This window comes from Hemicordylus capensis, chromosome 5, assembly GCF_027244095.1.
Source record: "Hemicordylus capensis ecotype Gifberg chromosome 5, rHemCap1.1.pri, whole genome shotgun sequence".
Taxonomy (NCBI): Eukaryota; Metazoa; Chordata; class Lepidosauria; order Squamata; family Cordylidae; genus Hemicordylus; species Hemicordylus capensis.
The window spans coordinates 175,377,510-175,397,951 of NC_069661.1; the positions used below are offsets into that span (position 1 = coordinate 175,377,510).

The following is a 20,442-nucleotide window of genomic DNA, read 5'->3' on the forward strand; positions in this document are numbered from 1 at the left end:
CAATTTACGTGCATTTTGGGTAACGTATTGCAGATGTGCTTGGCGTTTCGTAGAGGCCTGGAAAACAACCCCTAGATATTTAAAGATCTTAACCTGTTCTAGTTTATGTCCAGCCAAAGACCATTTCAAGGTCTTTGGATGTTTAGCAAAGGCCATAATTTTGGTCTTGCTATAATTGATTTCCAGAGCGTATTCATGGCAAAAATTAGCCAGAGAGCAAAGCGCTCTACGGAGGCCGACAGGAGTCCGAGATAAAATCACTGCATCATCTGCATAAAGCAAAATATTAACCTGTCTATTGGCCAATTTAGGTGGATGGAAAGATGGATTAGTAATAATATCCACAATGGGGTTAATATAATAATTGAAAAGAGCTGGGGCAAGTATACAGCCTTGCCTCACTCCTCGAAAGGTAGGAATTTCTTTAGTGAGGATTCCAGCTGAGCTACATCGGACCTTCAGACATGAGATCCTAACTCCTCACTTTCCTATCTAGAATGGAGTTCCTTAATAAATGTCTTTTATATTGACTTGAAACTATGAATTGGCTCCAAGTTACTTTACTCTCAGCACACACGCATGCCTAACTAATCTACCGCTGTGTTGTGCCTCTGTGCACTCTGCTATATTGAGAAAGGGATTATCTCACCACAGAGAATTTCCAACAGGTTATGGGAGCCCAGTATTTTGAGCTGCGTGTGCTGCAACTAGAGAGTTAGGTTTGTTCCAGGAGATCCATTGAGATCTAGCGTGGACACTCTGAATTGCTAATCTACAGCAACTGCCTTTTGGAGCCGGTGAGGATGGCTACATACCTAGAAGGAAAACTCAGGCTTACTATCCTGAATGCAGACAACTATTTGGAATGGAAGACTCGACTGAGGATTGCACTGAAAGCAGAAGGACTACATAACGTTATTGAAGAAGACCCCCCGCCAGATGGACCCACAAATGCTGAGAAAACTCTCAAAGAGAAATGGTTGTGCAGAGATGCTCAAGCTCAAGTGATTATTACAGCTTCTGTGAGTAAAAATTATCTTTATGGGATTTGTGATCTTGGAACCTCAAAGGAGATGCTAAGCAAGCTAGATTCCTTGCATATGAAAAAAGGGTGGGCATACACGTTTAATTTACGAAAGAAAATGCAGGATCTTCAGAATAAAGAGGGGTACTGCTTTTCTACTTTTGTGGGAATTTTGGAAGATTTCTTTTTTCAATTTAGAGAGGCAGGAGAACGATTTTCAGACAGTCAGAGGCTGGAAGCTCTGTTCCTGAGCATGCCTCCCAGCTATAGCAGTATAATTGGCCAATTGGAAACCCACACCAATCTAAGCTTTGAAAAGGCTGTGGAAACATTGTGTTCCGAAACAAGCAGAAGGAGAATTTTGAATTCACGCTGTGAAAGTGAATTGGCAAGCAACTTTGCTCTTAAAGCAACAATTGATCATTCCAGACGTAACCCGAGATGGGGAGGGAATGCTGCAAGAGGAAACCGCATGAGCCCCCCACATTTACATACAAAGAGATCTGATTACGTTGCCGCCAGAGAAACTCAGCCCAGAGAGAGAGGTCACATGACTGTCAACAGAGGAACCGGGACTAAAGCCTTTAGATGTTTTCTATGTAATGAATTTGGCCACAGGGTGGCGAACTGTCCCAAGAATCAGACAAAGGCTTTTGATCAAAGGATTTTTGTCAGACAAGGGGAACTGACTTTACTGAAAGAAATGTGGATCATTTTAATACAGAAAGATATTCCAACAGGAACAGAAATTATAATGTTAATCTAATACAAGGTGATGAAAAGTTCATTTTAGATTCTGGGTCATCTGTACATATCTCTAAAAATCTAAGTTTCTATACTGAACTGTTTGATATTCCTGAAGAGACCGTTTATTTGGGCAATAATACTACAATTAAAGCCAAGAAAAAAGGCGAGGGAATTTTGTATTGCAAATTGCTGGATGGATCTGTTAAGCCATTTTTTCTTAAAGATGTTTTGTATATCCCTGACTTCTCAAGCTCCTTGATTTCAATTTCCAAGCTAGAAAAACAAGGCTGTGAACTGTATATTAAAAATGGACAATGTGTTGTTACCCAGAATGGAGAAATTTGCCTTGTAGGCTCTGAATCTCAAGGTCTTTATTGTGTGGAAGAGCACTTTACAAACAGAGAAAGACCTGAGGCATACAAGCCTAATGAAGTGAACCTTGCCAAGTCATGCCTACATGAGAACTGCTCGCGACTATGGCATAGACGGCTAGGACACAGAAGTTTTGAATCAATCCAGAACATGAAGTAACAGGGATTAGCTAATGGCATTGATTTTGTACCATGTGACACTGTAACTAACTGTGTTTCTTGTCTTAAGTTCAAAGCAGTAAACAAGCCATATCCAAAGCAGAGTGAAAGGAAAACGAAGAAACCCTTGGAATTGATCCACAGCGACACATCTGGACCACTACCAGCAACCATAGGTAATCAAAAGTATTTCCTAACTATAACAGATGATTTCTCACGATACACGTGTGTGTTTCTACTAAAGGAAAAATTGCAAATGCTGGAGAAATTAAAATAATATGTACTGATGGCAAGCAACAAATTTGGCTGGAAGCCAAAGATCCTACACACAGACAATGGAGGAGAATATATGTCCAACGCCACACAGCAGTTCCTGAGAGAACATGGAATCGTGCATCAAACTACGATACCTTACTGCCCGTCCCAAAATGGAATCGCAGAAAGAAAGAACAGGACTCTACTGGACATGGTAAGATGCATGCTTGCTGATGCACACCTCCCACAGAAATTCTGGGGAGAAGGCATCATGACTGCTACATACATACAAAACAGAATGCACACAAAGCCTATAGGAACAACACCTTATGAACTTTGGCATGGTCATAAGCCGTCTATGACGCATCTGCGTGTCTTTGGAAGCACGGCTTACTCACACATCCCAAAGGAAAAAAGGACTAAGTTAGGGCCTAGGGCCACAAAAGGGATTTTTGTAGGCTACTCAGTGCAATCCAAAGCCTACAGAATTCTGGATCCTGACACCAACAGGATAACCATAAGCAGAGTGGTGTGTTTTGAAGAGAATGAAAGAGCTACACCTTCAGAGAGGGCGTATACCGAAGCAAGCAACCAGACCAAGCACCCTGATGACTGGATTATGCTTTCTGATCTCAAGAGGAATTGAGGAGGAGGAGACAGCAGATCCAGAACCAACCACACTCGACACAGAGACCCCCAGCGATCCACCAGACGCACCTGAGGTAATGGAAGAGACCACAGAGGGTGAGGCGAGGCAATCAACGCGCTCAAACAGAGGTGTTCCAGCTCCGAGGCTGTCCTACCTCGCAGGAACAGTGGAACAACCAGAACCTTCATCATGGGAGGAAATATCCCAGCTACCACAACCAGAAGCCCAGAAGTGGAAACAAGCTGCAATTGAAGAGCTTGAGGCTCTACAGAAAAACAAAACCTGTACTCTTACTAAGTTACCACAAGGAAGGAAAGTTATAGGCTGCAAATGGGTTTTCAAACTCAAACATGATGCTGATGGTGAGATTCAGCGCTACAAAGCCAGATTAGTAGCAAAAGGATATTCACAGAAATATGGAGAAGATTATGATGAAACCTTTGCACCAGTGGTTAAACATACCACAGTAAGGACTCTGTTAAGTATTGCTGCTAGCAAAGGAATGTATGTTGAACACCTAGACGTGAAGACTGCATTCTTACATGGTGAACTGGAAGAAGATATTTACATGCAACAGCCACCAGGTTTCTTACAGAAAGGCAAAGAGGACTATGTATGCAAACTGCAAAAGAGCATTTACGGTTTAAAACAGGATGCCAGAGCATGGGATATAAAACTGAATGATATGCTGCTTCAAGCAAACTTCGAAAGAAGCAACGCGGATCCTTGTCTATACACGAGAGGCATAGATGGCAAGTGGACTTACATTTTGGCATATGTTGATGATTTGATTCTTGCCTATGAAAATCCAGATGACAGCAAGGAAATAATGCATCATCTGAACAGAGAAGTGGAAGTCAAGCAACTTGGCAACATTGCACACTACTTGGGCATTCAAGTACAAAGAGAGAAAGATGGAGGTTTCCTGATCAACCAAGAACAGAAAATCAAAGACTTGATAAACTTGCTCAGACTGGAAAATGCAAATCCTACACCAACTCCAATGGAAGTGAACTACATAAAGCAAGAAGATCAAACTGAGCCACTATCTGACAACCATAGGTATCGTGAAGCATTGGGTAAGCTTTTATACATCAGTACACTCACTAGGCCAGATATTACTACAGCAGTTGGCTTACAGTGGTCCCTCTACTTACGAAATTAATCCGTTCCGAATGCACATTTGTAAGTCGAAAAATTCGTAAGTCGAAAAGCGGTTTCCCATAGGAATGCATTGGGAATGGATTAATGCGTTCCGGAGCCTAGAAAAAAGACCCAGACCCCCAGTAAGGCTTGCAAACTGCACAGGAACATTTCTTTTCAAGAATAAACAGGCAGTAAACAGGCAGGCAAGTCAAGGAAACCGCATGTAAAATTTGTAAGTCGAGGAAACCCCATCTAAAAATTTGTAAGTCGAGGAAACCCCATCTAAAAATTTGTAAGTCGAGGAAACCGCATCTAAAACCGGATCTAAAACTGCCGTTTGTAACTCGAAAAATACTTATGTCGAGTAGTTTGTAAGTCGAGGGACCACTGTACTTTGTAGAAAGACTGCATCACCAACAGTCAAGGACTGGAATGCAATTAAAAGACTTGTTAGGTACCTAAAGGGTACTGCACACTTTAAGCTCAAGCTGCCAGCTAACAGTCAACCAAAACTAGAAGCATATGTAGATGCAGACTGGGGTGGAGATATAACAGACAGGAAATCCACCAGTGGTTACATAATTTTCTATGGAGATGGAGTGATAAGCTGGTCAAGCAGAAAACAAGACATAGTAGCATCATCAACCACTGAAGCGGAATATGTATCAGCTGCACAGGGCTGTCACGAGATACAATGGCTGTGTCAACTACTGAAGGACCTAGGTACAGATGTACCACAGCCCATACCAGTGTATGAAGACAACCAAAGCTGCATTCAACTCTCCAAACAAGAAGATGTAAAGAGGAGTACCAAACATATTGATATGAAGTACCATATAGTGAGAAGTCTACAGAAGGATGGACTAATCAAGCTGATCTACTGCCCAACAAATGAAATGCTTGCAGACATACTCACTAAGACACTACCAAGACCCTGCTTTGAAAGGCTGAGAGAGAAAATGAATCTTGTGAGCTGAGTCACTAGACATCGAGAGGGGGTGTTGGAAAGTTAAAGGACTTTGCGCTGTCTCTTGCCTCAGACAGTGGAGGACAGACTAGTGAGTCAGAGGGCCAGAGGGTCAAGAGATTTGTCATCCCTTCTCCACTGCTCCAATGCTATCCCTTTGATGTGTAGATTGCTAATCTCAGGGGATTCAAACTTCCTTCCTCCTTCTCTCTCTTGTTACCTGCCCGCCTACCTTGCAATATGGCAAGTCTCTCACCCTGCACCAAATGTGCAGAGAGGATGCAGAATCCATCTGCATCCAGATAGATAGATAAGAGATCCTAACTCAGTCAGTCATGTTTATTTACGGTCATAGACCAAAATTTACACACATAATAATACACGTAATATAGTAATAATATATACATAATATAATCAGGAACATGGACTCATCCTAATCAGCAATTTCCCGTTAGCATAATCTGATTTACCATCTGTTGTCTAGCCTTCTTAGCTGCCTCACAGAACTTAGCAACTTTAAATGTTACTTCCTCCTTCTGATCTGAGAGCAGATAGTTGACGTAAAATGCATCTGTATGCCCTGGGAAATCAGTCAGTAAGGAGGAAATATAACAAGTTCGTAAGTCCCTATAAAAAAGACAGCGGAGTAAGATATGAAAGATAGACTCCTGTTCTCCAGAGCCACAAGGACATAGTCTCTGTTCTTTTGGGATCCCTCTAAATTTACCTTCTAATTCAGCTGAAGGTAGCACATTAAATCTGGCCAATGTAAACATCCTGCGATATTTAGTGATAGTAATCTTACCCAGGTAATTCGCAGGTTTAGTATTATACATTTGTAAACCTAGGAAAACTTCTTTAGAGATTAAAGATCGATCAGTCTGCATTTCCATATCATAGATCCGCTGCTTTAATATCAGTCTTGCGTGACAAAAACCCATTTCTAATAGACCATCCAGGCTAAAGCCATATAAACTTATTTGGCGAGATATTGACTGCTTCCAGCTAGAATTAAATTTATCAATAAAAATTAAGTGAGCAAGGCCTGTAGAAAAGAAAGACAATCTCAACCAGAAGCTGAGAATGGAAAACCACATCCGGGCTTCCATCTTAGGCATGCCAGTTTCCATCCTCAATATTACATTGGGAACACATCTAGGGATCTGTAGAATAGATCTCAGAAACTTTGTCTGAACTATCTCTAGTGGAGTGCAGTTAGTATACGGGCCCAACTGTGACCCATAAAGCAACTGAGAGCAGGCTTTAGCTGTAAATAACTTAAGGGCAGCTGGTACAAATTGAGCCCCATCTTGGTGGAAATATGATTGAATGGCCAATGCCAATTTACGTGCATTTTGGGTAACGTATTGCAGATGTGCTTGGCGTTTCGTAGAGGCCTGGAAAACAACCCCTAGATATTTAAAGATCTTAACCTGTTCTAGTTTATGTCCAGCCAAAGACCATTTCAAGGTCTTTGGATGTTTAGCAAAGGCCATAATTTTGGTCTTGCTATAATTGATTTCCAGAGCGTATTCATGGCAAAAATTAGCCAGAGAGCAAAGCGCTCTACGGAGGCCGACAGGAGTCCGAGATAAAATCACTGCATCATCTGCATAAAGCAAAATATTAACCTGTCTATTGGCCAATTTAGGTGGATGGAAAGATGGATTAGTAATAATATCCACAATGGGGTTAATATAATAATTGAAAAGAGCTGGGGCAAGTATACAGCCTTGCCTCACTCCTCGAAAGGTAGGAATTTCTTTAGTGAGGATTCCAGCTGAGCTACATCGGACCTTCAGACATGAGATCCTAACTCCTCACTTTCCTATCTAGAATGGAGTTCCTTAATAAATGTCTTTTATATTGACTTGAAACTATGAATTGGCTCCAAGTTACTTTACTCTCAGCACACACGCATGCCTAACTAATCTACCGCTGTGTTGTGCCTCTGTGCACTCTGCTATATTGAGAAAGGGATTATCTCACCACAGAGAATTTCCAACAGGTTATGGGAGCCCAGTATTTTGAGCTGCGTGTGCTGCAACTAGAGAGTTAGGTTTGTTCCAGGAGATCCATTGAGATCTAGCGTGGACACTCTGAATTGCTAATCTACAGCAACTGCCTTTTGGAGCCGGTGAGGATGGCTACATACCTAGAAGGAAAACTCAGGCTTACTATCCTGAATGCAGACAACTATTTGGAATGGAAGACTCGACTGAGGATTGCACTGAAAGCAGAAGGACTACATAACGTTATTGAAGAAGACCCCCCGCCAGATGGACCCACAAATGCTGAGAAAACTCTCAAAGAGAAATGGTTGTGCAGAGATGCTCAAGCTCAAGTGATTATTACAGCTTCTGTGAGTAAAAATTATCTTTATGGGATTTGTGATCTTGGAACCTCAAAGGAGATGCTAAGCAAGCTAGATTCCTTGCATATGAAAAAAGGGTGGGCATACACGTTTAATTTACGAAAGAAAATGCAGGATCTTCAGAATAAAGAGGGGTACTGCTTTTCTACTTTTGTGGGAATTTTGGAAGATTTCTTTTTTCAATTTAGAGAGGCAGGAGAACGATTTTCAGACAGTCAGAGGCTGGAAGCTCTGTTCCTGAGCATGCCTCCCAGCTATAGCAGTATAATTGGCCAATTGGAAACCCACACCAATCTAAGCTTTGAAAAGGCTGTGGAAACATTGTGTTCCGAAACAAGCAGAAGGAGAATTTTGAATTCACGCTGTGAAAGTGAATTGGCAAGCAACTTTGCTCTTAAAGCAACAATTGATCATTCCAGACGTAACCCGAGATGGGGAGGGAATGCTGCAAGAGGAAACCGCATGAGCCCCCCACATTTACATACAAAGAGATCTGATTACGTTGCCGCCAGAGAAACTCAGCCCAGAGAGAGAGGTCACATGACTGTCAACAGAGGAACCGGGACTAAAGCCTTTAGATGTTTTCTATGTAATGAATTTGGCCACAGGGTGGCGAACTGTCCCAAGAATCAGACAAAGGCTTTTGATCAAAGGATTTTTGTCAGACAAGGGGAACTGACTTTACTGAAAGAAATGTGGATCATTTTAATACAGAAAGATATTCCAACAGGAACAGAAATTATAATGTTAATCTAATACAAGGTGATGAAAAGTTCATTTTAGATTCTGGGTCATCTGTACATATCTCTAAAAATCTAAGTTTCTATACTGAACTGTTTGATATTCCTGAAGAGACCGTTTATTTGGGCAATAATACTACAATTAAAGCCAAGAAAAAAGGCGAGGGAATTTTGTATTGCAAATTGCTGGATGGATCTGTTAAGCCATTTTTTCTTAAAGATGTTTTGTATATCCCTGACTTCTCAAGCTCCTTGATTTCAATTTCCAAGCTAGAAAAACAAGGCTGTGAACTGTATATTAAAAATGGACAATGTGTTGTTACCCAGAATGGAGAAATTTGCCTTGTAGGCTCTGAATCTCAAGGTCTTTATTGTGTGGAAGAGCACTTTACAAACAGAGAAAGACCTGAGGCATACAAGCCTAATGAAGTGAACCTTGCCAAGTCATGCCTACATGAGAACTGCTCGCGACTATGGCATAGACGGCTAGGACACAGAAGTTTTGAATCAATCCAGAACATGAAGTAACAGGGATTAGCTAATGGCATTGATTTTGTACCATGTGACACTGTAACTAACTGTGTTTCTTGTCTTAAGTTCAAAGCAGTAAACAAGCCATATCCAAAGCAGAGTGAAAGGAAAACGAAGAAACCCTTGGAATTGATCCACAGCGACACATCTGGACCACTACCAGCAACCATAGGTAATCAAAAGTATTTCCTAACTATAACAGATGATTTCTCACGATACACGTGTGTGTTTCTACTAAAGGAAAAATTGCAAATGCTGGAGAAATTAAAATAATATGTACTGATGGCAAGCAACAAATTTGGCTGGAAGCCAAAGATCCTACACACAGACAATGGAGGAGAATATATGTCCAACGCCACACAGCAGTTCCTGAGAGAACATGGAATCGTGCATCAAACTACGATACCTTACTGCCCGTCCCAAAATGGAATCGCAGAAAGAAAGAACAGGACTCTACTGGACATGGTAAGATGCATGCTTGCTGATGCACACCTCCCACAGAAATTCTGGGGAGAAGGCATCATGACTGCTACATACATACAAAACAGAATGCACACAAAGCCTATAGGAACAACACCTTATGAACTTTGGCATGGTCATAAGCCGTCTATGACGCATCTGCGTGTCTTTGGAAGCACGGCTTACTCACACATCCCAAAGGAAAAAAGGACTAAGTTAGGGCCTAGGGCCACAAAAGGGATTTTTGTAGGCTACTCAGTGCAATCCAAAGCCTACAGAATTCTGGATCCTGACACCAACAGGATAACCATAAGCAGAGTGGTGTGTTTTGAAGAGAATGAAAGAGCTACACCTTCAGAGAGGGCGTATACCGAAGCAAGCAACCAGACCAAGCACCCTGATGACTGGATTATGCTTTCTGATCTCAAGAGGAATTGAGGAGGAGGAGACAGCAGATCCAGAACCAACCACACTCGACACAGAGACCCCCAGCGATCCACCAGACGCACCTGAGGTAATGGAAGAGACCACAGAGGGTGAGGCGAGGCAATCAACGCGCTCAAACAGAGGTGTTCCAGCTCCGAGGCTGTCCTACCTCGCAGGAACAGTGGAACAACCAGAACCTTCATCATGGGAGGAAATATCCCAGCTACCACAACCAGAAGCCCAGAAGTGGAAACAAGCTGCAATTGAAGAGCTTGAGGCTCTACAGAAAAACAAAACCTGTACTCTTACTAAGTTACCACAAGGAAGGAAAGTTATAGGCTGCAAATGGGTTTTCAAACTCAAACATGATGCTGATGGTGAGATTCAGCGCTACAAAGCCAGATTAGTAGCAAAAGGATATTCACAGAAATATGGAGAAGATTATGATGAAACCTTTGCACCAGTGGTTAAACATACCACAGTAAGGACTCTGTTAAGTATTGCTGCTAGCAAAGGAATGTATGTTGAACACCTAGACGTGAAGACTGCATTCTTACATGGTGAACTGGAAGAAGATATTTACATGCAACAGCCACCAGGTTTCTTACAGAAAGGCAAAGAGGACTATGTATGCAAACTGCAAAAGAGCATTTACGGTTTAAAACAGGATGCCAGAGCATGGGATATAAAACTGAATGATATGCTGCTTCAAGCAAACTTCGAAAGAAGCAACGCGGATCCTTGTCTATACACGAGAGGCATAGATGGCAAGTGGACTTACATTTTGGCATATGTTGATGATTTGATTCTTGCCTATGAAAATCCAGATGACAGCAAGGAAATAATGCATCATCTGAACAGAGAAGTGGAAGTCAAGCAACTTGGCAACATTGCACACTACTTGGGCATTCAAGTACAAAGAGAGAAAGATGGAGGTTTCCTGATCAACCAAGAACAGAAAATCAAAGACTTGATAAACTTGCTCAGACTGGAAAATGCAAATCCTACACCAACTCCAATGGAAGTGAACTACATAAAGCAAGAAGATCAAACTGAGCCACTATCTGACAACCATAGGTATCGTGAAGCATTGGGTAAGCTTTTATACATCAGTACACTCACTAGGCCAGATATTACTACAGCAGTTGGCTTACAGTGGTCCCTCTACTTACGAAATTAATCCGTTCCGAATGCACATTTGTAAGTCGAAAAATTCGTAAGTCGAAAAGCGGTTTCCCATAGGAATGCATTGGGAATGGATTAATGCGTTCCGGAGCCTAGAAAAAAGACCCAGACCCCCAGTAAGGCTTGCAAACTGCACAGGAACATTTCTTTTCAAGAATAAACAGGCAGTAAACAGGCAGGCAAGTCAAGGAAACCGCATGTAAAATTTGTAAGTCGAGGAAACCCCATCTAAAAATTTGTAAGTCGAGGAAACCCCATCTAAAAATTTGTAAGTCGAGGAAACCGCATCTAAAACCGGATCTAAAACTGCCGTTTGTAACTCGAAAAATACTTATGTCGAGTAGTTTGTAAGTCGAGGGACCACTGTACTTTGTAGAAAGACTGCATCACCAACAGTCAAGGACTGGAATGCAATTAAAAGACTTGTTAGGTACCTAAAGGGTACTGCACACTTTAAGCTCAAGCTGCCAGCTAACAGTCAACCAAAACTAGAAGCATATGTAGATGCAGACTGGGGTGGAGATATAACAGACAGGAAATCCACCAGTGGTTACATAATTTTCTATGGAGATGGAGTGATAAGCTGGTCAAGCAGAAAACAAGACATAGTAGCATCATCAACCACTGAAGCGGAATATGTATCAGCTGCACAGGGCTGTCACGAGATACAATGGCTGTGTCAACTACTGAAGGACCTAGGTACAGATGTACCACAGCCCATACCAGTGTATGAAGACAACCAAAGCTGCATTCAACTCTCCAAACAAGAAGATGTAAAGAGGAGTACCAAACATATTGATATGAAGTACCATATAGTGAGAAGTCTACAGAAGGATGGACTAATCAAGCTGATCTACTGCCCAACAAATGAAATGCTTGCAGACATACTCACTAAGACACTACCAAGACCCTGCTTTGAAAGGCTGAGAGAGAAAATGAATCTTGTGAGCTGAGTCACTAGACATCGAGAGGGGGTGTTGGAAAGTTAAAGGACTTTGCGCTGTCTCTTGCCTCAGACAGTGGAGGACAGACTAGTGAGTCAGAGGGCCAGAGGGTCAAGAGATTTGTCATCCCTTCTCCACTGCTCCAATGCTATCCCTTTGATGTGTAGATTGCTAATCTCAGGGGATTCAAACTTCCTTCCTCCTTCTCTCTCTTGCTACCTGCCCGCCTACCTTGCAACATGGCAAGTCTCTCTCCCTGCACCAAATGTGCAGAGAGGATACAGAATCCATCTGCATCCAGATAGATAAATAGATTAGAGATCCTAACTCCTCACTTTCCTATCTAGAATGGAGTTCCTTAATAAATGCCTTTTATATTGACTTGAAACTATGAATTGGCTCCAAATTACTTTACTCTCAGCACACACGCATGCCTAACTAATCTACCGCTGTGTTGTGCCTCTGTGCACTCTGCTATATTGAGAAAGGGATTCTCTCACCACAGAGAATTTCCAGCAGTTCTTCTATGTGCTTTACAATTTTATCCTTGAGGATGCTTTCCATGAATTTGCCTGAAACATATTTTAAGCTAACCAGCCTGTAATTCCCCAGATCATCCCTGGATCCCTTTTTGAAAATCAGTGTTACATTTGCTGCTTTCCAGTCCTCTGGTACAGAGCCTGATTGCAGGGATAAGTTATATATTTTAGCAAGGAGGTCGGCAATTTCACATTTGAGTTCTTTGAGGACTCTTGGCTGGATATCATCCGGCCCTGGCTATTTGCTACTTTTCAGTTTTCCCAGACAGTTTCGAACATCATCTCTTGTCACTGCTATCTGACTGTTATTTAGCTTCCATCCCCAAAAAGCCTGGTTCAGGAAAGGGAAAATGCTCAGTAACTTCTGCCATGAAGACGGACACAAAGAACTCATTCAGCTTCTCCACAACCTCCATATCCTCCTTAATAATCTCTTTCACTCCCTCATTGTCTAATGATCCAACCACCTCCCTGGCAGGTTTCCTGCTTCTGATATATTTAAAGAAGTTTTTGTTATCCCCTTGATGCTTTTAGCTAAATGTTCCTCAAACTCTCTTTCCGCCTCCCTTAAAAGACCTGCATTTCTTTTGCCAGAGTTTGTGTACCTTTCTGTTCTCCATTTGGACAGGCCTTCCAATTTCTGAAAGACGTCTTCTTCTACTTTACCTGTTAGCCTTGCTGGCATCCTCCTGGACTTAGTGGTACCTTTCCTCCTTATGGGTATACAATCTAACTGGGCTTCTTGTATTGTGGTTCTGAGTAAACTCCATGCATTCTGGAGCGAAGTGACTATCCTGATTTCCCCTTTCAGCTTTCTTTTCACCATAGTCCTCCTTTTGGAGAAGTTTCCTCTTCTGAAATTCAAAGTGTCTGTGTTATTCTTCCTTGGTGATTCTCTCTCCACATATATGCTGAATTTGATCTCACTATGGTCATCTTTCTTTTTATTCTTTGACCAGCTGGCATAGCCTTCTGACTGCTCTTTATGTGGTTCTGCTCTGCCCCTTATGTTTTATCTGAATCCTTTGCACCCTTGCACTTTAAAGGATAGCATTTGCCAAATCGGATACTGCCCAGCTCTTGTCGGCTATTCCCCAGGCATCATTTTAAAAGCTGCTCTGCAACCTTTTTGATTTTAAGCACCAGTAGTCTGATTCTATCTTGGTTCAAGTGCAACCCGTCCCTTTTGTACAGGCCTTGCTTGCCCCAAAATGTGTCCCAGTGCCTAACAAATCTAAACCCCTCCTCCCAGCACCAACATCTCATCCACGCATTGAAACCCCTCAGCTCTGCCTGTCTCACTGTACCTGTTCATGAAACAGGTAGCATTTCTGAGAATGCTACCTAGGGGGTCCTGGACTTCAAAATGCTACCTAGGGGGTCCTGGACTTCAAAATGCTACCTATCAGCCTAAATTTGGATTCCAGGACCTCCCAACTACATTTCCCCACAACGTTGGTGCCGACGTGCACCACAACTGCTGTCTCCTCCCCAGCACTGCCTAAGAGCCTGTCTAGATGCTGTGTGATGTCCGCAACCTTCGCACCAGGCAGGCAAGTCACCATGTGGTCAACACGCGGGTCACAAACTCATCTCTCTACACCTCTAATGATCAAATTGCCCACTACAAGGAGGCCCCCAACCCACGGAGGATTATCCCCCGTGCGAGAGGACATGGGCTCATCTTCCACAGAAGGGGTCCCTTCTAAAGGAGCATTTCCCTCTTCCTCAGACCGATGTTCTCCTTCCCCGAGACCTTCATTCTCCCTGACAGCAGAGGAGCTATCAGCCCTGGAGTGGGATGCCTCTACCACGTCCCTGAATGTCTCAGATGTAGACTGTCTTAAATGTAAAAAAGAGGAGAATGCAGTCAGCTTCTCCAACATCAAAGAACAGAATTACTAGAAAAGCGACCAGGTAGCTGTTCCAGGTTAATCACACCTTTCATGGGGGGACTGTGTCTTACGAATATTTATACAATGAATATTTATATACTGCTTTTCAAAAGTCCCCAAAGTGGTTTACATAGATATAAATGAATAAATAAATAAAATGGCTCACTTAGAGGATAACCTGTAAATTCAAGTTATGTGTAAAAATACTTCTGATATGCTGTGTTCATTGGTTGTATAGAATAAAATATAAACTATTATATATAATGGTTATGTGTCATCATTAGTCCAGACACTTGTTATTGGCTGGCACACAGACCTCTGACCTATGCTGGACTCCCATTCCCTTCATTGAAGGATAATAATAATAATGAAAATCAATATACAGACTCACTACAGAATACATGTAATCACTTGGATAGCTGATCTTCTGTCACATCCCGATGACAAGAGTAATAATGCAAGACAAACTTGGAGACAACCTGCTCACCAAGGGATAAATTGCCAAATCTTTGGCTGCAGCTCAAGTGAATATCTGAGTTCTTATAACACATGGACAAGGGAATAATTTGGCTACTAGCCACAGGAACAGGTATTACGCCTCTGTTATCCTCAAAGCTTTGTCAGAAAACCCCAAGATATGGATTGGCCACATAGTTCCCTACTTGCAAGCAAGTATCTATATTATTAATTCTCCAAGACGGGCCATGCGTGGGGACGTGGTAGAAAGGAGGCGATTGGCTGACAGAGTTTGCAAGCAGAAGCACCTGATTGGGCAGTGGGGATTCCATATACAGATAGGGAGGAGGCACCTGTGGCACCATGGTGATTGGGCAGTGGGGATTCTATATGCAGATAGGGAGGAGGAGCCTATGATGGTTAAGGTCAGTTGGAATGCAGCTGTTAGTGGTCAGAAGAGGATATATATATATATATATATATATATATAGAGAGAGAGAGAGAGAGAGAGAGAGAGAGAGAGAGAGAGAGAGAGAGGACAGCAGACAGGAGTTTGCAAAAACACAGGTCGTGAGGGAGAAAAGAGCTCCTTCAGGAGAAGAGGCTGCCATTGTGTGAATTAGATGAGGAAACAAGATGAACAAGATCTGTTAACTCAGGGAGGGAGGGAGGGAGGGAGAGAAAACATGAAAGGAGGAAGAAGAGAGAGTGGGGAAGAGCGAGTGGAGAAGAGAGAAAGGGAAAAAGGGGGGGAAAGAGAGACAGAAGGAAGGGGAAGGGATGGACCTGAGCCTGTCAGCAGCCTGAGGGGAATGAGCGGCCATGGCAGCACTAGCAGCAAGGAAGGGCCCAGTCAACCACTGTTGCTGTTTGGGGCTACTGAGGCCATTGTCAGAGGGAGGCAGGCAGGCAAGGGATGGGCCTGGGCCTGTCCGCGGTCTGAGGGGAACGAGCGGCCATGGTGGTGGCAGCAGCGAGGAAGGGCCCAGTCAACGACTGCCTCTGCTCCTGGAGGAAGGAGCAGGTGTGGGGCTCAGGTGAGGGTAGGGAGGTCTCTGGGGACAGGGGGCTGCAGCTTGGCCAATAGGCAGCAGGAATGCTGCAGCCATGACCAAGAAGGGTGAGGGGGATGGAAGCAACGGGATGGAGGAGGAGCAGGAGTGCAGCTCAGGTGAGGGTGGGGAGATTTCTGAGGTGAGGGGAGCAATCAAGTACTAACACGCAGATGCTCTAGAGCTTGAAAGAGTTCCAGCATTGAAGCAGAGAGAAATAATGGCGGAGGTCAGGATGCAGAGGTGGAGGGCCGGCAGGCGAAGCCCCTGCAGCCAGAAGAGGTGGGTGGACAGTAGGCGAAGCCCTGCCAGCCAGGAAGAGGAGACTGTGGCAGGGAGAAATGATGGTGGTGGCGGGGAGGTGGGCAGGCAGCGGGCAAAGCCCTACCAGCCGGGAGAAGGTGGGAGGTGGTGGTGGAATGGCCTGGCCCGCCCAATGGGGAGAGCTGTGGGAGGAGAGAGCTGCGGGGGGGGGAGCGCGCGAGTGCGCATGCTGTGGGGGGATGCCACAGGCTCAGTGCACAACTGCACAGATGCTCTGTGCTGTGTCAGTTAGTTAAAAATATTAATATGCTACTTTTCAAGAAAATTTCAAAGAGATTTCCATTTCGAGCTTTTTGTTGAGAAAATTGAAAATCCTCAAACCAAACGATTGAAGAAATTATTCCCTGTCCAAAATCAACTTTGACATACATACACACCAGCAACAGCCACAAGAGAGACACCTGTTCTCCTCCTACTAGATGTAAGAGAGCTGCAAAGGTATCTCTTGGCTCAGTTAGTAGGGTTATGCTGTCTTTCACTGCAAGAGCACACTACCAAAGGATCAGTTTTGTTATACACCTTAACCCATCCCCTCATCCCCAACAGTCTGATTCCAGTATTTGGAATCCCCACACGTCTGGATCCATGAGGTAGGAGGAGGAAGATTTACATATTCTCTATAGGGAAACATGTATACTTTTCATGCAGGTGTAGAACATGCATCTCTGTGCTTCAGACAAGATTTGGAAGTGCAAATTTCTTTTAGCGTCCAAAGAAGTTTGGAGGCACAAGAGTAAAGTAAAGAAAAATTTGACAAGTGTAGGATTAGATCAAGGACACAGTTTAAGTCAAGAAACCCTCAAATTCAATCTTTAGCCTAGTTTAGGCATGAGAAGCCATTCCTGATCAGGTAGACTGTTATTCCCAGACACTGATACAGATGCAAGTTTACGTGAAGCTTCTCTGTTGGTCAGATGTGACAGATTTATAGGCCTAGCATTAGTATCATACACAGTTGTGACAGAAGAGGATTTTAAGTTTACAAATATAGATATTGATGTATGTGTCAGCTCATGGTGAGGAAATAAAAGTGTACTAAACAAAATAAGAACATCTGCTGGAATGTTAAGCGTCTTCCTAATTAAATTCAGCCGTTGAATGAATCAATTCATTAGCAACAAGCCTGGCTTATCATCTCATTAATACAGCTGGCTAATACAAGAAGATTAGTTGAAGAACTTGACAACAATCCCAAAACAAGAAGTAATGCAACAACAAAAATATGCAGCTAATAAAACAAATTCTAACAATGAGAGGAATTTTTCTAATAAGAATTAAAATCCTCAAGTGATACTCCCCGCAAAAAGAGAGTGCACGCACTCATTGAGAGACCTAATAAAGGAGAGCTGCGGTATTTAACTTGTAATAAGCTCCTTTCAATACTGTGCATTAGATCTTTTAAAGGAACCGAAGGCATACCAGTCTTTACTAGAAAGGGGGAAATTGCCAGGAAACAACGATGTTATGATATACTCGCTGCCCTTCTGCAACTTAGCCGTCTTTTATACTGGATGTATTGGTAAAAATTAATTTGCATCAATATATAAGGATAGTATAAATATGGCTAACATATATAAGCCTATTTAAACAACTGTCTGTAGAGCTACATAAACTTATAGGGAAAGGATAGGAAGTCCGTGTACAATGATACATGCCTCAACTCTCTAGACCAGGCATCCCCAAACTGCGGCCCTCCAGATGTTGCTGAACTACAACTCCCAGCATCCCTAGACACCATTTTTTGTGGCTGGGTATGCTGGGAGTTGTAGTTCAGCAACATCTGGAGGGCCGCAGTTTGGGGATGCCTGCTCTAGACTCTCATCATCCAACTGTACTCTAGGCATATAGGAGCCAGTAAGCAGTGTGTCTAATGCACATAGGCCCAGCAACACGCATACCTTACCTTTCAGAGGAAAAGACCGTTTGTTCAGATGTCAGTGCACATAGAACCTGATTACTGTGTGGAAATGAGAGAAGTGTAGTGGTGCTGCTCCATCATGTGATGACTCTGCACACTTTCCAGTGCTTCTTATAAGGTTCCACAATCAAAGTTTTGGGCACCTGGCTATAAGCATATCATGTAAGCAGAGTTCACATTATTTTATTTGTGCGTGTTACGAACACTCCCGTCCTCTCCATCTTTTCTTAAACTTTCTCTTGCTTATGCCAAATTCAAGGGACAAACCTGCTATTACAGCTACTGTGAAGGAAAAGATAATGCCAACCAATTATACTGTGAAATGGACTCTGTTGAAAGATCCACAGTAACCTTGCTGATTGGTGCCTATGTTATAGAAAGCTAGATCAGCAGAATCCAGAGTGTCATGTTAGCTACATTTATGTATTAGAACTATTTGAGCATTAGCTACATTTATGTATTAGTGCACAGCTTAAGAAAAAAAGAACATGAACCTGTAACATTTGTTTTTTCAAAAATATACATTGCTGTATTGTCACTATAGGTGCCAGGCTTGTTTACTCTGTAATTGAAAATAGCCCAGTTATGCCCCTACCCCTATCCCCTTTTCCCGACTCCCAGATTCTCACTTTGAAGTGTCCATAAAAAGCTTGATAGCCAAAGGGCCAGAAAGGAAAAGCTATAGTAGTTTGACAATTGGCACTTATCAACCAAGGCTGAAGACCAGGACATGAGGAAGAGAATAGCAACAACAGCTCTTCTGAAACATCCTGTACCAAGCCATGGGGTGTTTGAGAGAAGGATTGTAATGTGGATCTGACTCCAATGACTGGGCCAGAGGGTGAGAACAGAAAGTCTTCAGAACCAAGAAGGATGCTATGTTTACACTCCTGACAGACGTGAGAAGTGACCACCCCCAAGACCATCAAAGGCAAGGGCAAGTATAAGACTGGGGTGGGGGGTCCGGTACAGATCAGAGGGCAGGTTACCCTCTCCAGTGCTGCAGCATTATTCACATCCCATCTTTGCTTTGAACCCTAGCTTTGTCAATCGTTGGGAGAAAGAGTGAACTGGCCCTTTATTCATTTCCCTGCCTCACTTTGGTAATGAAATTCTATTCCTTCTCTTCCCCTTCTCCCCTTTCCCTTGCTACATAGATTTGCTTTTATTTAGGATAGAGGAGCTTGCCTCTGCTTGTCAGGACTCATCACCTACCAGAATTCTTTGAACCTATTTAAGTAAATAAACATCCCTGGTCTAGTTCTTTGTGTCTCCTCAGACAACCACTGGCTGTGGTCCCTCTGCTCCAGCCTCTCTCCCCAAGCTCCTTCAAGGACTCTATAGTCCTTGCAGGTTGTATATGTGTTGGTGAAGTCCTTGACTATAGACCAATAGTGGTAATTGGTGAAGTCTCAGCTATAGACTTGCATTTTGGGAGGTATATAACTATGGTACATACATACATACATACATACGCAAGCAAGCAAGCAAGCAAGCCAACATTGGATTGGTGAAGCCCATAAGGGTAATTGGTGAAGTCCATGGCTACAGTCCAATCAGGGTAACCCCACAGGGAACAGCAATCCAGTATTTTTCTGCGAGTGGAGAGCAAAAACCCGTTGGAGTATAACATTTGCAGTCTTCTTTTGTGTGCAATGACATGAACTTTGATTTCCTATATATTTTTTAATCTCTCCCTTATCAAAGCTAATTGCAAAGCTGTTTAAATACAATGTTACATATAGGAATAGAGCCAATGGGTTTTCTAACTTAATAGGAATGCAAAAAGGTATTTCAGAATAAGCGAACCTGATCATCAACATTTTGTGAAATGTTTCAGATCCTCGCTAACAACATGAATTACCATTTTGTTCAAGTTCAAGGGAATTATTTGTCCGTTACTTCACTCATTAACATGCTATTACTGCTACATGGGAATTAGCCAAAGCATCCATGTGTTCCGAGCAGCACATCCCACAGATCAATCAGCCTCAGTACTCTGCAGTGATCCACTGAATGCAAATGTAATACTTCAAAAGACGACTTTATCCTACAGCTAAACTGGGTCAATTTTACAAGAGTTATATATCGATTTTCCCTACCATCCCCTGCCATTGAATACAAGTCTTCATTGTATAATCAGGTAGGTTTAAGAAGAGCAGCAAGTTGCCAGATTTTTATCATCTCCAAAGAGAGTTTGCTCCAAGCAGGTATTGCTGAGGCCCAAGACTAGTGGAAATGCAACTGTGTACAACAGCCATATTTAGAAAGGGTGTTCAGT

The 20,442-nt window shown here is 42.8% G+C and overlaps 1 protein-coding gene across 3 annotated transcripts in view; it reads right to left on the reverse strand.

Annotated features, from left to right (window-relative positions):
• ZNF277 (zinc finger protein 277) overlaps positions 1 to 20,442 on the reverse strand; it is a 66,680-nt gene that overhangs the window by 34,190 nt on the left and 12,048 nt on the right. For 2 of the 3 annotated variants that reach the window (XM_053253864.1, XM_053253866.1), the window contains exon 2: positions 13,183 to 13,370. The exons of the other annotated variant lie outside the window; for it this stretch is intronic. In XM_053253864.1, the coding sequence (XP_053109839.1) occupies positions 13,183 to 13,342 (160 nt within the window). In that variant the 5' untranslated portion in view covers positions 13,343 to 13,370. The remainder of the gene's footprint in view (positions 1 to 13,182; positions 13,371 to 20,442) is intronic. 3 annotated transcript variants of the gene reach the window in all.